We start from the raw sequence: 17,608 nt of genomic DNA, 5'->3' as shown, positions 1-17,608 counted from the left end.
CCCCGTCGCCATGGCGACGGGGGAAGCCCTCCAGGAGATCCCGTTCTTTGAACGGGATCTCCTGATCTCCGATCGCCGGCGGCGATCGGAGGGGCTGGGGGGATGCCGCTCAGCAGCGGCTATCATGTAGCGAGACCTCGTCTCGCTACATGAAAAAAAAAAAATTAAAAAAAAAAACGTATTTGCTGCCCCCTGGCTGATTTTGACAAACCGCCAGGAGGGTTAAGCTCCATAGCCTCACTCGCCGTCCTCTTCAGCCCCTCCGTTTTGCCACTTTATTCCTCCGTTCCTGCTGGGCAGTTGCGGGCTTCTGTGCATGCACATCTCGAGTGTGCCCGCACCCCTCATCGCGCTCCCGTGTCCTTGAGCATTCTGCACCTGTGGGGGCCCTATCTGCCTTGGACTAAAGCTGGATCACAGCGGACCATTGGAGAGGACAGCAGGTGGGAACACAGCCTAAGGGCTCATTCACATCATTGATGCAGACTGGCGGTGCTATCGGAACGCAACGCGAACGATCACAATTAATGAGATACAGTTAATGAGATCAGCACTGTGATTCCTGAAAACTGCATGCAGCAGTGCGATAGCTCATTAGGCCTCGTTCACATCATACGCGCTTCCGTGTGGATATGGAAGTGCGTATGATGTGCTGAAACGAAAGGAAGGGCAGAAGGGCATAGACTGACCTTCTACCGTTCACATCTACTGCGCTGCACAGCAGTACGATGCACTAGGAAGTGCTTGCATACTGCTGCCTGCATTTTGCCCGGAAGCGCAGAGCTGATACTATCACTGTCAATGGATGGGAGCAGCAGCGCAGCGGGCAGTGGCGCAGATGGCGTGCGATCCGATGCGCTGCGTTCGGATCGCACGGCCATCTGCACTCCTGAGGTATGAACGAGGCCTTACACTGCTGTGCAGCCCAGAAGTGCTGTCTATGCACTTTTGCCATTCTTGCGTGTTGCATATCATATGAGCTGCCAAAATGCGCACTGAAGCACCTATGATGTGAATGAGCCCTTATGCTGTAAAAGCAAAAAGCCCGTTTTCACTAAGTCTAAATATGCAGATGGGAAAACGCTGCCTATTTAAACAATAGCTTGCTGCCTGGATCGCTTGCCAATCCGGACAGCAGTGCAGCAGTTCTCCATAGCGTGCAATTGAATCCCTATAACTGTGCATGGCATAACTAAAGTGATTCTGCATTGCAGCAGCACTGGTGACATACCCAATTCGGAAATGGACATGGCACCTTTTGCTGGGTACACACAATGCGATTTCCCGCTCGGTTGATGGGATCGATCTCATTGATCGATTATTTCTGACATGTTCAATCGAGTCTCGATTGATACAGCGGTGGATTTTGCACACTTAGCATTAGAAAATCAACTGAGACCGGATCGGACACGGCGCTCCAGGCGAACATTTAGAGTTCAATATAAATAGTGGTGCATACACATGCAATAAAACAGGCTGTAAGCGCTGTAGTACAAAAAACAAAAGCTCAAAATGCTGGTGGCTTAAAGCACCCGGCACCCACCGCACCACAAGGTATTCCACCAGCATTTTGAGCTTTTGTTTTTTGTACTACAGCGCTTACAGCCTGTTTTATTGCATGTGTATGCACCACTATTTATATTGGACAATAAATACAGCTTTCAGCAGTGCCGGTTTCTTCTACTTCCTGCCTCCTCTGCCACTATGCTTATGCCTTACAACCTGAGCACGCTTGGCTGATAGTGGGATTGCCGCAACGGCACCGTAAGATACCCGCTCCTGCAGTAGTGCCAACCCGCTTTTCTCCTTTCCATATTGCGAACATTTAGAGTTGCCTGGGGATTGAGACACCCCTGTTCGCAAACCTGAATTTGCTACAATTCGAATAGTAAAAGGGGGTATTCGAGCAACCCCACTGCAGTGTGATTATACTGTGGGTGCATACTTTCCAATATAAGCATGCCTCACTACCACTGGTTCTACACATACACTGAAGCTCTTGTGGCATTACGACCAGTGGCGGCTCCAGCTTCAGATTTTTGGGGGGGCTCAAAGGGGGCACGAGGGCTGGCAGGCCGGGCTTGGGGGGAGCGTGGTCATGATGTCATGTGGGCGGGGCTAACTGTAATGTAGTTGTACCAGCTAACGTAGTTACATGGAAAAAAATGAAGTAAACGCACATAATGACAGGTAGCCTTTCACCAGTAAATGCACATAGGAATCAGCTTTTCAGCAGTTAATGCACGTAGTGACAGACAGCGTTTCCTCATTAAATGCACATAAGAGACAGCTTTTCACCAGTTAATGCACATAATGACAGACTGCGTTTCTGCAGTAAATGCACATAAAGGGACAGCTTTTCACCAGTTAATGCACGTAATGACAGACTGCGTTTCCTCATTAAATGCACATAAGAGACAGCTTTTCACCAGTTAATGCACATAATGACAGACTGCGTTTCTGCAGTAAATGCACATAAAGGGACAGCTTTTCAGCAGTTAATGCACGTAATGACAGACTGCGTTTCCGCAGTAAATGCACATAACAGCCTGCTTTTCACCAGTTAATGCACATAATGACAGACTGCGTTTCTGCAGTAAATGCACATAAAGGGACAGCTTTTCACCAGTTAATGCACGTAATGACAGACTGCGTTTCCTCATTAAATGCACATAAGAGACAGCTTTTCACCAGTTAATGCACATAATGACAGACTGCGTTTCTGCAGTAAATGCACAGCTTTTCACCAGTTAATGCACGTAATGACAGACTGTGTTTCCGCAGTAAATGCACATAAGAGCCTGCTTTTCACCAGTTAATGCACGTAATGACAGACAGTTTCCCCATTAAATGCACATAGGAGCCTGCTTTTCACCAGTTAATGCATGTAATGACAGACAGTTTCCCCATTAAATGCACATAAGAGCCTGCTTTTCACCAGTTAATGCATGTAATGACAGACAGTTTCCCCATTAAATGCACATAAGAGACAGCTTTTCACCAGTTAATGCATGTAATGACAGACAGTTTCCCCATTAAATGCACATAAGAGACAGCTTTTCACCAGTTAATTCACATAATGACAGACTGCGTTTCCGCAGTAAATGCACATAAGGGACAGCTTTTCACCAGTTAATGCACATAATGACAGACTGCGTTTCCGCAGTAAATGCACATAAGGGACAACTTTTCACCAGTTCATGCACATAATGACAGACAGCATTTCCCCAGTAAATGCACATAAGAGACAGCTTTTCACCAGTTAATTCACATAATGACAGACTGCGTTTCCGCAGTAAATGCACATAAGGGACAGCTTTTCACCAGTTAATGCACATAATGACAGACTGCGTTTCCGCAGTAAATGCACATAAGGGACAACTTTTCACCAGTTCATGCACATAATGACAGACAGCATTTCCCCAGTAAATGCACATAAGAGACAACTTTTCACCAGTAAATGCACATAATGACAGACAGACAGTGTCCCCAGCATAGGTAGCCAGGTGTATAGATGTCCCCAGTATATGTAGCCAGGAGTATAGCTGTCCCCAGTATATGTAGTCAGGTTGGTGGTGGTGGGCTGGGGGCCCCAGGGCACCTCAAGCCTGACTGGTGGTGGGCTAGAGGCCTCATGCCTGCGTGGCTGGGGTCCCAGGGAAGCTCAGGCCTGGCTAGTGGTGGTGGGCTGGGGGCCCCAGGGAAGCTCAGGCCTGGCTGGTGGTGGTGGGCTGGGGGCCCCAGGGCAGCTCAGGCCTGGCTGGTGGTGGTGGGCTGGGGGCCCCAGGGCAGCTCAGGCCTGGCTAGTGGTGGTGGGCTGGGTGGAAGGGCTCAGGCCTGGCTGGTGGTGGTAGGCTGGGGGCCCCCCAGGGCAGCTCAGGCCTGGCTGGTGGTGGTGGGCTGGGGGCCCCAGGTCAGCTCAGGCCTGACTGGTGGTGGTGGGCTGGGGGTCCCATGGCAGCTCAGGCCTGGCTGGTGCCAACATCACATGTAAAAAACATCATTAAAGTTGGCTGGCTTGGCTGCCCACCCACCTTGAGTCCTCCTCCTGCTGCTGCTAAACGGGTGTCAATGGCTGGCTGTCCTCCTCCTCGTCCTCGGACATAGTGTGCCGCGTGCTGTTCGTGAGTGAGTCACTCACTAGTAGTGAGTGACGCAGTCTGGTCTGGTGTGGCTGGCGGCTGCAAAGTCCCCCGGTGCTGCCTGCTGCTGTTTAACTGCTGGCTGTCATACGAAAAGCGGCAGCAAGCCTCTCTAAAGCTGGGCGGGTGGGTCAGGCAGGCGACTGAGGCGAGGCAAGCGCATTGCACACTGTGTGCGTGTAACATGACGGACGTCTTCATCGTCACGTGACACACAAATGTAACCGCTAGGAACGTTCCCGTGCGGGCCGCTCTACCATACCTCCCAACATTTGAAGATGGGAAAGAGGGACACTTAAGCCACGCCTCCTGTGCGGCCTTAAGCCACACCTCTGCTTTTGCAGGAGGGTGACAATGGGAGGAATGAGTTTGCGGAGGAGGGTGACAGTGGGTTGGAGAGGGTGACACTGGGTGGAAAGGGGGGTGCCAGTGGGTGGGGGAGGAAGGTGACAGTGGGTAGGAGGAGGGTGTTAGTGGGTAGAAGGGTGACACTGGGTGGGGAGGAGGGTACCTGTGGGTGGAAAGGAGGGTGACACTGGGTGAGGAGGAGGGTGCCAGTGGGTAGGAGGAGGGTGCCAGTGGGTAGGAGGAGGGTGTCAGTGGGTAGGAGGAGGGTGCCAGTGGGTGGGGAGGAGGGTACCTGTGGGTGGAAAGGAGGGTGACACTGGGTGGAGGAGAAAGGTGCCAGTGTGTAGGAGGAGGGTGTCAGTGGGAAGGAGGAGGGTGACACTGGGTGGGGAGGAGGGTACCTGTGGGTGGAAAGGAGGGTGCCACTAGGTGGGGAGGAGGGTGCCAGTGGGTAGGAGGAGGGGGTCAGTGGGTAGGAGGAGGGTGCCAGTGGGTGGGGAGGAGGGTACCTGTGGGTGGAAAGGAGGGTGCCACTAGGTGGGGAGGAGGGTGCCAGTGGGTAGGAGGAGGGTGTCAGTGGGTAGGAGGAGGGTGCCAGTGGGTGGGGAGGAGGGTACCTGTGGGTGGAAAGGAGGGTGACACTTGGTGGAGGAGAAAGGTGCCAGTGGGTAGGAGGAGGGTGTCAGTGGGAAGGAGGAGGGTGACACTGGGTGGGGAGGAGGGTACCTGTGGGTGGAAAGGAGGGTGACACTGGGTGAGGAGGAGGGTGCGAGTGGGTAGGAGGAGGGTGCCAGTGGGTAGGAGGAGGGTGTCAGTGGGTAGGAGGAGGGTGCCAGTGGGTGGGGAGGAGGGTACCTGTGGGTGGAAAGGAGGGTGACACTGGGTGGAGGAGAAAGGTGCCAGTGGGTAGGAGGAGGGTGTCAGTGGGAAGGAGGAGGGTGACACTGGGTGGGGAGGAGGGTACCTGTGGGTGGAAAGGAGGGTGCCACTGGGTGGGGAGGAGGGTGCCAGTGGGTAGGAGGAGGGTGTCAGTGGGTAGGAGGAGGGTGCCAGTGGGTGGGGAGGAGGGTACCTGTGGGTGGAAAGGAGGGTGCCACTAGGTGGGGAGGAGGGTGCCAGTGGGTAGGAGGAGGGTGTCAGTGGGTAGGAGGAGGGTGCCAGTGGGTGGGGAGGAGGGTACCTGTGGGTGGAAAGGAGGGTGACACTTGGTGGAGGAGAAAGGTGCCAGTGGGTAGGAGGAGAGTGTCAGTGGGAAGGAGGAGGGTGACACTGGGTGGGGAGGAGGGTACCTGTGGGTGGAAAGGAGGGTGACACTGGGTGGGGGAGAAAGGTGCCAGTGGGTAGGAGGATAGTCTCAGTGGGTAGGAGGAGGGTGCCAGTGGGTGGGGAAGAGGGTGCCAGTGGGTAGGGAGGTCGTCAGTGGAGGGGGGGAGAATGCCCGTGGGTGGGGAGGAAGGTGCCCCTGTGTGTGAGGAGATTGCCCTGGGGAGAGAAGACAGGAAGAAAATGATCGAGGCGCCAGCCGCGCTAATAAGGGATGCGGGAGCCTGCTTTATTCCTCCCTCCCTTCCTCTGAATGCCCCCACCTGCTGTGAATGTCCCCCCCCCCCCCCCCCGTAGGCAGTGTGTGCGGAGCAGAGCGGAGCGGTAGGTCCTCTTACCGCAATCCATGCTCACTGGCAACTAGTCTCCTGCTTCCTGTGACGTCATGGTAAACAGGAAGCAAGAGACTAGTTGCCGGTGAGCATGGATTGCGGTAAAGAGGACCTACCGCTCCGCTCTGCTCCGCACACACTGCCTACGGGGGGGACAGTCATTCACAGCAGGTGGGGGCATTCATAGGAAGGAAGGAGGGAGGGAGGAATAAAGCAGGCTCCCGCATCCCTTAGCGCGGCTGGCGCCTCGATTATTTTTTGTCATCTGACAGCCAGCAGGCCAGCCCCCCTCCAATCCTCCTTCTCTTCTTCTGAAAATACGCAAGTACAGACTTGCGGTGGCCACGGCCAGCAGGGGGGCTTTAAGAGGGGCTAACAAGTTGCCAGCTGGGGCCGAAGCCTGGGCAAGCCCCAGTGTAGCGCCGCCACTGATTACGACGGGGCCCACTGCACCACACCGCACCTTGCTCAATATGATAGCCCCATAGGGCTATTACTATTTTGGCGGGGCGCTGGGACAATTCTATGCGATGTGAAATACTATGTGAAGTGTAAAAGGGCTCTGACTGAGTGGTTTCGAATTTTTGCATTTGTCAATGCACAAAAGCACTTTTTTTTTTTTCACTGGAAAATTGTTGTACAGATCGGATGGATTAATATCAAGTGTTCTGAACTGATTCCCTTGATGTTGACTCTATCCACAGGTCCCTGTAGGTTCAGGTTCCTTTTAGAAAATCCCACGAGAGTCATTAAACAAAAGATCCTTTATGCAATCATGAAAATGAGGCACTCTTCCCCATTGGCCCATTATTTATGGAAGAACAGACTGTCAGTATAAGAAGCATCAGGCAGTCAAGACTTGGGAAGTAGTGACTGGGTGGTGATGGACTGAAGTTGAGGTGAGTATGTTAGATTTTATTATCTCTTCTGTTTTAACTGTGTTGCTCTTTTAAAAGAGCCATTGTATTCTGCACTACGGTATACATCTATTACATATGTTAGATTACAAACAGAATAGGCTGTGAAATTATAGCATTCAGACTTTTTTGTAACCAGCTGTGTTGCATTGAGCTCCATTTTTCAGCTCAGCAAACTTTGCAGATCAAATTAAAGCAGAATATAACCCTGCATTTCAACTTTGCTCTAAAACATTATTTACAGTATATTATATGCAACCAGCATTTTTTTTTACTAGACCAGCATTGGAAGGGTTACACAGAGTTTTAAAGTTCCTGGAGATTTCTGCAGACGCATCCGAAGCTGAAATAGATACATTTTGTTTACATAAATGTATCTAAGTGTTGAATGTTAAGGCTCATAAACACGGGGTACGGCCGTCGCCGCAACCACGTGGCACGCGCGTGTTGCGGCGACAGTTCGCCCGTGTGTATGACGCGCGCACCCCGAACCGTCGCCCATCGGAGCTGTCGCCAGGCGATTGACATGTTCAATCGCCGGCTACAGCTGTCGCCGCAACCTCGCCGGAACTGTCGCTAGACCCGCATGTGTATGCGGGCTAGCGACAGCAACCCACACACAGCACACAGAGCTTCCGGCGGGGGGGAGGAACCTCGGCGACAGCTTCCGCCGCATCGCTAATCCCTCTGCTGCCATGTGGATGCAGAGGGACTTGGCGACGAGCTGTCGCCGAGCTGTCGCGCACACGCTCCCGTGTGCTAGCGACAGCTACAATTGTCCCCCAGTGTGTACTTAGCTTTACACACTTTGACTGTCCTCCAGCTCAGTCAGAGAGAGTGAGTCACATTCAACACTTAGATACATTTATGTAAACAAAATGTATCTATTTCAGCTTCGGATGCGTCTGCAGAAATCTCCAGGAACTTTAAAACTCTGTCTAACCCTTCCAATGCTGGTCTAGTAAAAAAAAAAAATGCTGGTTGCATATAATATGCTGTAAATAATGTTTTAGAGCAAAGTTGAAATGCAGGGTTATTTTCCGCTTTAAAATCAGATATTTTTGAGAGTGTTGATTTATACCAACAGGTTGCTTTGCAGTGCATTTAGAGAAAAAAAGCCACATTTTTTTATTTTGGTTCATTGACCTGCCTCCACTTACTTAACATCCCATATGCAATTAACTTTTTCCTCCAGGTTTTCTCCTAGGTGATTTTTTTTCATCTTCACTGTAAATTTACTTTTCAGCGCTTTACAATTGAAAAAAGTATGAAAAAGTAGTCGAAAAGGTGCTATCAAAATTATTTTGAGTGTTTTCTTGCTTGCAGGTGGTTTAAAAAGCATTTTATAGACAAAGGCCAATATACAATTAACTTTCTCCTCAGTTATCTCCCAGGAGATCATTTTCATTTATTTAAAAAAAAACTTTTAAGCATTTTAAAACTGAAAAAAATACCTAAAACCTTGGTGAAAAAGTACGATCAAAATTATTTTGAGTATTTGCTTGCTTGGTGGGGTTTAAACGGGGATTTTATGACAAGGGCCCATATGCAATTCATTTTTCTCCTGAGTGTTCTAGGAGATATTTTTCATCTTCTATTTAGAATAACTTTTCAGCACTTTGCAATTGAAAAAGTACCAAAAAGTAGGTGGAAAAGTACTATCAAAACTATTCCAAATATGTTTTAGCTTGTTGGTGGTTTAAAAGGCATGTTATTGACAAGTTTGAAAATATCACTTAGGAGAAGACTCAAGAGAAAAAGTACAATGCATTTGGGCCCATGCTTTTAAAAACATAAGACAGTGAAACACATGTTGAAGTCATGCAACATGTTATTCTTAAAGAGAATCTGAGGTTGGTTTAAAGAATGTTATCTGCATATAGAGGCTGGATCTGCCTATACAGCCCAGCCTCTGTTGCTATCCCAAACCCCACTAAGGTCCCCTTGCACTCTGCAATCCCTCATAAACGTCACTCATGACGTCACGCACATGCGCAGAAAGTGCCCGGCAACAGGAGCGCAATCTAGGATGCGCACCGCCGGGTCAGCGCAGGCGTACTACTCCGGGTCATAGCGACCCGGAAGTAGTACAGGGCGCAGATAGACTGAGATGTTCGCCGGCGAATGGTTCGGGAACCGTTCGCGACATCTCTAGCGGGAACAAGTAAAAAAAAACAATTTTTCAAAAAGACTGTAGTTTTTCAGAAACTCAATTTTTAAAAAAAGAAAGGAATTTTTTTTAAACTGTCATTCTTCTGAGTTTAAAAATCATTTTTCATTTTCATTTTTACAATCAATTTTCTCAAAACTACAAGATCTTTTTTGGAGCTTATTTCTACTATTCCCCCTTAACATAACTAGCAATGTATTTATTTTTTGATAATAGCAATAGTTTTGCTATTAACAGCTAAAATCAGTACAACATTGTGTGAAAATTATACAAAATATATGAATGGATTACAGGAAATCAATTGAATGTCCAAATAGTAATTACTTATGGCTGTAATTGTGAAAACGTACGCAAAATTTAGTGCAATCGTAATTAGCAGATTATGATCAGCTCTAGTCATGTCCGGTGCATTTTACTGTGGGAGAAATGTATTTCTCATTTGTACGCATGTATTTTTGATAGTGGTCTTTAAAGAGAACCCCAGGCGGTATCTAAACTAAAGAAAAAGCATGCCACCTGATCCAGGGTGGGGAGGGAGGGGGGTTGTTGATAGCCAGATCAGCAGATCAGGCTGCGTCTATTACTGTTGCTACCCTCCACTCAGAGGTACAGTTCTCTTCTGCTTTCACCTCTGTAACCTCTGGGGTCATGATGCTGCAGAAGCAGCACTCGCGTTCCCAGCCTGTCGGCAGCTGACGGCGAAACCGGAAGTGGCTGCCGGCGGGGACAGGAGGATCGGAGGGACACGGCGAGGGCACCGGACAGCTGCAGGGGGCTATTTGAAGCCCCAGGTGAGGTAAAAGTCATTTTTTTTACTTTAGGATCACTTTAAAGGATACCCAAACTGAAATGTGACATAATGAGATAGACATGGGTATGTACAGTGCCAAGCACACAAATAACTATGCTGTGTTCCTTTTTTTCTTTCTCTGTCTGAAAGAGTTAAATATCAGGTATGTAAGTGGCTGACTCAGTTCTGACTCAGACAGGAAGTGACTACAGTGTGACCTTCACTGATAAGAAATTTCCCTTTTTATCTCTTTCTTGCTCTCAGAAGCCATTTTCTGCTAGGAAAGTGTTTTATAGTTGGAATTTCTTATCAGTGAGGTCCACACTGTAGTAACTTCCTGTCTGAGTCAGAACTGAGTCAGCCACTTACATACCTGATATTTAACTCTTTCAGACAGAGAAAGAAAAAAAGGAACACAGCATAGTTATTTGTGTGCTAGGCACTGTACATACACATGTCTATCTCATTATGCCACATTTCAGTTCAGGTATCCTTTAAGGAAAAAGTGAGAACAGATGCTCATCAATGACAGCACCACTCAAAGGTAGTAGTAAATATTCAATGGGCCATATGCAATTAACTTTTTCAGCAACCCCCTTACCATTTGAAGATATTTCATATGTCAGAATTAATATGTTGCCAAATATATTGTGAAAGACCAGAAACGTCACAGGTGAATACGATTATACTGTCGTAATGCTCAATCCTGAGCGTCCGTCATATTGTCAACCCGGGTTCAATATAAAAAGTGCAGCGTGCAAGGATAAGTGCAATACCAGCAAACAAATCAATTCATATGGAGTGCAAAAAAAAAAAAAAAAAATTCATATCATAAGTACATGTGTAAGTAGGTGCAAACACCTTTAAATTAAAGTGCTTATGATGCTGGTGAGTAATGGGATGTATAAGTACATAGGAGGGTATAAAGAATATATCACCCGGTCTAGGTATCACAAGGAAAGTCTGGCCAGTAATGGTCACAAGTCCCGAGGGTTGTAACAGGATGTTCCGCAGTAGATAAAGTCTACCGGTTTCGCAGAATTCACTCTACTTTCTCAGGACAGCAGAAACCCCTCTAGACCATGCATGGATTGTAAACAAGAGTTGAAGGAATAGGTAGCCCGTGGAAAGACTGACAAAGAGGGGCAAAATTAGAGAGGTGAGAGTAGAGATGGATGAGTTGTGCATGGACTGGAATGGTAACAGTCAGTTGGAAGAGAAGAGTACTACAGTCATCAAGTCAGGATATGACAAGGGTGCACAGTTTTATTGTTTGTTTGTATGTTGATTTTCAACTAATGAATTAACAGGAGGTTAATAGAGAATTAATGCGAGGTTGAACTAAGACAGCAAAATCAAATGTAAGTAAACAATGGCTTATGTCTGTGTTACTAACATTAATTGTTTTAGTGGACTGTGGAGTTGGTCTTTGAAGTGGAAAAAGATGACTAAGCAGCCCTTATTCAATGCACTTTTTCTCCTAAGCTTTCTCCGAGTCCTAGGTATCTTCACACTTTATCAATAAAATGCCAACCGTATGCAAGGAAATACCCAACTCAATAGTTATTTTAAACAGAAGATGAAGAATTATCTCCTATGAGAAAACTTAAAAGAAAAAATGAATAAGGCCATTCCGTTGTACCCATGCTATGTTTTAGGCTTCATTTACACTGCTTTTGAAGGTGATAAACTGCAGAATGTTACCTCGTAATCTGCATGGTGGGAAAAATGAAAGCAATCCTGAAAGGAAATGAAGGAAATTAAGCCCTTGGATGGTCCACGTGTTTACTGGATCCTCTTACACCCGACATTCCCTGTGAAGGCTTGAAGGGGAATGGCAATTTTGACAGAGTGGAGATCTGGTAACAGTGGGCAGAAGAGAGTGGAGGTGACTGACAGCTCACTCGTATGAGTGGGGGCCAGAGGATGTAATGAATAACTGTAAACATGGTGGACATGAGAAAATAGAGCTGATTGGCATTCTGTGTGGTTGTGGGACAGATGAGGGAGTGAATAGTTGCCAATGGTGGGCATGAGAGAATAGAGATGTTTGGTGCTTCATATGAATGGGGGACAGAAGGTGAAGGAAATAGATAGTAATGACTGGCAGGAGGGAGTGGAGGTTTTTAACGTTTGGTGGGGGTGTATGACAAGGTTGGATTAAACCTGTTATTTGGAAGGGGACTGATGAGGAATACCGCTCACAGAGTAACATTGGTGGTTCTCCTCTCTTGTTTCTCTTCTATAGTCTTCTTTCTTTGGTAGTCTTTTTTGTGAAATTAAAAAAAAAAAAATTCTGGAAAGAAAAATAGAAAAAGACTATGTTGATTCCAACAAATGATGCAACCTAAAACCTGACATAAGAGAGTGCTGATGAAGCCCAGTATACTAAATTGGGTCTATCCCTTGGGAGTTGAGTTGGAAAGAAGAAACAAAAAAGAATCAAGAAAGTCAAATAGACTTCTTCAGTGTGTGAGAACGTCCGTGGAGCAACCTGTCCATACTGGGAACACACGACGAGTAAGGTACAGGCATGCCCAGTAGAAGCAGCTCATTCATAGCTTTTTTCCCTCCATGCATGAGTGCTTTCTTCCTAATTGTGCATTCCCAGTATAGACAGGCTAGTCCGTGGCCATGTCATCACACTGACAAAAAACTATTTTTTACTTGCTTAAAGGGACACTTAAGTCAAACAAAAAAAATGAGTTTTACTCACCTGGGGCTTCCAATAGCCCCCCTGCAGCTGTCCGGTGCCCTCGCCGTCTCCCTCCGATTCTCCTGGCCCCGCCGGCAGCCACTTCCTGTTTCGGTGACAGGAGCTGACAGGCTGGGGACGCGAGTGATTCTTCGCGTTCCTGGCCACAATAGCGCCATCTATGCTGCTATAGCATATATCATATACCATATAGCAGCATAGAGGGTGCTAATGTGTCTGGGAACGCGAAGAATCACTGGCGTCCCCAGCCTGTCAGCTCCTGTCACCGAAACAGGAAATGGCTGCTGGCGGGGCCAGGAGGATCGGAGGGAGACGGCGAGGGTACCGGACAGCTTCAGGGGGCTATTGGAAGCCCTAGGTGAGTAAAACTCATTTTTTTTTGTTTGACTTAAGTGTCCCTTTCAGTTGAATAGGTAGAGAGACCCAGTGCTGAAACATTAGGGTATAAGAAGATCCATGAAGCTTTCGGGCTATCCAAAAACGTTCCACTACGGCGGTAATGTACTACCATATCTTTTTTTTTAATGTTATTTCACGTCAGAGTTACTTTAAGGTAGATGAATAGGGTCAAGCAAAGCAGTTAATAATGTGTATAAATGTCTAACTTGCGGAGTGCTGATTTTCAAAACTGATTTCGTTAAGGGGTTAAAGAGCATCTTTATGTCTGGTTTAGCCATCTCAGAATCACTGAGAAAATACTGGGAAAACTGTTATACTATTCTCTTGCTAATCTTTCCACCAGCTGCCAGTTATTTTGAGAAAACAGTCTATATTCATCAACTTTATTCAGACAGCACTCCATTACCTGTCCTTCACATCAATTTCATTGTTGATTTCCAGGTACCCATTCTGCCTAAACCTTGGCCCCTCCCATTTTTCTCCCTGGTCAGCTGCTCATATTCACAAATCTAAGACTTCTCATGAGCTTGACCTATTTCGACCTATCTTCTGCACGATATCCACTGTGCTACTTCAAAGGTACATTTAAAGGAAATTATTATTTCTTTTTTTTTTTTTTTTGAATCCTGCAGTTTTATTTTCTGTTTATCACCTAAGAAAAGAATGTTTAATTTTAAATTGCCTCATAAGCTGACCCAGCCTTTCAGTGTACCAGAAGCTAAAATATATGAACTACTGACTGTAATGGATAGCGGAGATGCCGCCGCGGAGACAGGCGGCATGGCGGCTGTCTCCGCGTGTCAGCCGGCGCGCAGTTACATGCTGGTGCTCTGCCTGGTCCTTCTATTGCACATAGATTGAGGGCTACACGCACGCGTGCCAGGCGACAGGACCTTTATGCGAATAGAAGGTGAGTCAGCTGATCTGCCAAGTCAGCTGACTCCAACAGTACTTCGGATTGACTGAGTGGCTGGGGTGACGCTGTGGAGCAACTTTGTATATATAGCACCAGACTGTCAGTTGCTCCGTGTCTGCTGTTGCAAATGCTTACGTGTGAGCGCTCAGACCTTAGTCAGATCCCAAAGTGTGCTAGAACCAGCCGGAGCTGGGGATCCACACTTAGCCAGATTCTGTTGATAGCTTAAAGTACTAATTACATTGTTTATCTGTTATGACCTTCTGCTTCCTTTGATTATTCTCCTGCTTGCTGACTCTGTACCTTTGCCCATCTGATTCACGTTGCCGACTCTGCCTGAACTCAACACTGAATCAGCCTTCTGTCTTTGTACCTTATCTGTCCGTGCGTTGCCTACTCTGCTTGTCTGACCTCTCTATTCTCGCCAGTGGGCCTAGCCACTGGTGAGGGATCTGTAGCATTCACCTGCCCCTCAGGTGAAGCTATATTGCAGCACTGTCTGTAACACCTGCTCCTCAGGTGTCCAATAGCTGCAGTATAGTCTTAATCACCTGTTCCTCAGGTGATCACCTTTTGCAGCACTGTTTGTAACTCCTGCTTCTCAGGTGTCCACTGGCTGCAGTACTGTCTTAATCATCTGCTTCTCAGGTGATCAACCTTGTATCATTACCTATAGCACCTGCTCCTCAGGTGTCCTTTAGCTGCAGTACAGCCAGACTCGCCTGCTCCTCAGGTGATCCTTGGCTGCAGCATTGTCTGTAGTCACCTGCTCCTCGGGAGACCTCCTCCTCCTCATTACTGTTGCACCAAACACTACTCACATTGGTAGTCCTGTGTCTGGCTATACTAGCATTATTGGTGATTCTGCAGATCACCACATAATCAGGTATAGCATCTGTATTATTGGTGACACTGCATATCACCAATAATCAGAAAATCTGTTTAGCTGACACCAATCGTTACACTGACCTTTTTTTTATCTATTCCCTGCTCTCTGCCAGGAAACTATTTTGGAAAGTGTTTTATGAATGTAATTGCTTGCCAGTGAGGGTTACACTATAGTTGCTATAGTCCAACTTAGTCCCGGCTTGTGAGAAACTCTCACTTACATACCTAAAAGGTAAACTCCGGCAGGCAGAAAAATAAAAAAAATAAAATAAATAACACAGCCTCGTTATTTGTATGCTTGCTTAACACTGCACATACACATGTCCATCTCATCATGTCACATGTCTACTTGGGTATTTTTTAAAATGTATCCTTCAGTCAAATATACTGTATAACCATTATCCCAAGCCTAGCCCTTACCTACTTCTTAAAGGGAACCGAGGTGAGAGGGATATGGAGGCTGCCATATTTATTTCCTTGTAAACCCTGCCAGTTGTCTGGCAGCCCTGTTGATCTTCTGGCATAAGTAGTGTCTGAGTCAAAACCCTGGAACAAGCATATGGCTAATCCAGTAAAACCTGAGTCAACTGAGTCGGAGTATCTGATCTGCTGCATGCCTGTTCAGGGTCTGTGGCTAAAAGCATTAGAGACACAGGGTCAGGAGGACTGTCAGACAACTGGCATTGTTTAAAAGGAAATAAATATGGCAGCCTCCATATCCCTCTCACCTTGGGTTCCTTTAACCACCATTCTCACATTTCCTGGTATTCCTTACCTGGTAATTAAGCAATACTTATGGACTCCACCATCTAAAGAAGTCAAGGCTGTACCTTATAGTATGTTAAAGTGGAGCTGTTAGGTATACGGTCTCAGAGAAAATAAACACATATATCAGTAGCTAAAGATTGGCTGTACTTACATTACATATGCATTTCACTGTCCACGTTTGGATTTCACAGAATTTGTATATAGTATATGCAGAGATAGATGCTCCTGACAGCTCATGGCAGGCTCCATGTTTTTCTGTCAAATGTGTTGTCATGTCCTGCCTGCTTCCTGATCACAGATAAGCTCCTACTTGAACAACACAGTGTGCAGTGAATATTAATGAGCCATGTGGCTAGGAACAATAGCTGACTCCTGCAGTGTACTCTGCCTGAGATTTATCAGTGCTAAGCGATTACAAGCTGCTGTAACGTCTCATTAGCAGCCGAGGGGAGAGCCCCAGAATGCTTTGCAGTATGGTATGCGGCTTGCGTCTTCTTAAGAATAACAGCCTTGCTGATAAGCACACATCAAAGGTAACTGAGATTTTTATCTTCACTAATTGCTTTTGGGCTTCCTTCTAAACTGTTTAACACAGGAGAATAGAGGTTTAAATTAGCTTCTGCAGCCTGACAGTTACTCTTTAATGGAGAAACTTTCCGATCCATTTGACATTTTATGGCTCTATTTTCAGGGTTCTGAGCACACATAAAAGGAAAAATAATGGCTAACATGACCTACTCCACGCCTTCGCTATTGATTCTTGAGTTTGGGGAAATGGCGGAATTTAGATACCTTTACAGTGTGATGACACTACTTGGCTTCTTGCTGATCCTCCTCACCAACGGTGTGGTCATCTCTGTAGTTGCATTGAATCCAGCATTACACGAGCCTATGTACATCTTCTTGTCAGCACTATGTCTGAATGGTCTTTTTGGCAGTCTGGGATTCTACCCGAATCTCTTTGTAAGTCTTCTTCAGCAGATCCCCACCATTTCCTACATTGGCTGCCTGACCCAGATATTTTGTGTTCACACATATTGGACCTGCGAGATGACTCTTCTTGGCGTTATGGCTTATGATCGGTACCTGTGTATCTGCAACCCATTGAGATACAACAAAATTATGTCTTTACCTACAGTGTTTAAACTGATTGTCTTAGCCTGGTTTTTCGACATCATTCCTTTTTCCATCCACTTCTGGTTGACTGTTCGACTTCCATTATGTGGTTCAGCAATCCAGAAGATCTACTGTGACAATTTCTCACTTGTTAGCCTCTCATGTATTGACACCACCATCAACAACATCTATGGACTTTTCCTGACTCTGGGGTTCCTGATAACGATGATATCACTTATTTTATTTTCGTATGTACAGATATTACGTGTCTGCGCACGATCTTCTAAAGACTTCAGAACCAAAGCTTTGCAGACTTGCACCCCCCACCTTGTAACCATGACTAACTATGTAGCCGACTTACTCTTTGAAGTGCTCCTCCATCGTTTCAAGCCAAAAAACTTACCTTATGAGTTGAGAATTCTCATGTCGGTGCAAAGCTTTGTGGTGCCCCCACTCCTAAATCCTCTCATTTATGGTCTGAAGCTGAAGGAGATACGAAGGAAAGTGTTCCAGCTGTTCCATCTCAAAAAAATTGTAGCATCTAGCACAAAAATATGGACACATTAAGAGATGAAATTTATAGTTAAATCCCACTGTACTCCATGCCTTTATTATTATGCCCATATAATGGTGTGGGTGAGGATGCTTTTACTATAGAGATTCCTGTATCGTAAAACACAATATATATTTCTATTACAATAAGTTATCCAGGAATTCAAGTATTCTGTTTCTTAAGTATCTCATTTTTTTGCTGTTAACACATCTAAATGCCAATCTCTTGGC

At 46.5% G+C, this 17,608-nt stretch overlaps 1 protein-coding gene across 1 annotated transcript; it reads left to right on the top strand.

The window, feature by feature from the left end:
• Window positions 1-16,447: 16,447 nt before the first annotated feature.
• LOC137544710 (olfactory receptor 52D1-like) lies at window positions 16,448-17,392 on the top strand. Its single transcript, XM_068265803.1, has one exon. It carries the CDS (start codon window positions 16,484-16,486, stop codon window positions 17,390-17,392), a length of 909 nt encoding a protein of 302 aa, XP_068121904.1. The 5' UTR covers window positions 16,448-16,483.
• Window positions 17,393-17,608: the final 216 nt, after the last annotated feature.

This window comes from Hyperolius riggenbachi, chromosome 2 (genome assembly GCF_040937935.1).
Source record: "Hyperolius riggenbachi isolate aHypRig1 chromosome 2, aHypRig1.pri, whole genome shotgun sequence".
In the NCBI taxonomy this organism is placed as follows: Eukaryota; Metazoa; Chordata; class Amphibia; order Anura; family Hyperoliidae; genus Hyperolius; species Hyperolius riggenbachi.
Note: the sequence above shows the minus strand (reverse complement) of the source record. Positions and strands in the feature narration are given on the sequence as shown.

Coding starts and splice junctions, on each gene's coding strand:
- LOC137544710 (XM_068265803.1), top strand. CDS start 16,484: ATGGCGGAATTTAGATACCTTTACAGTGTGATGACACTACTTGGCTTC.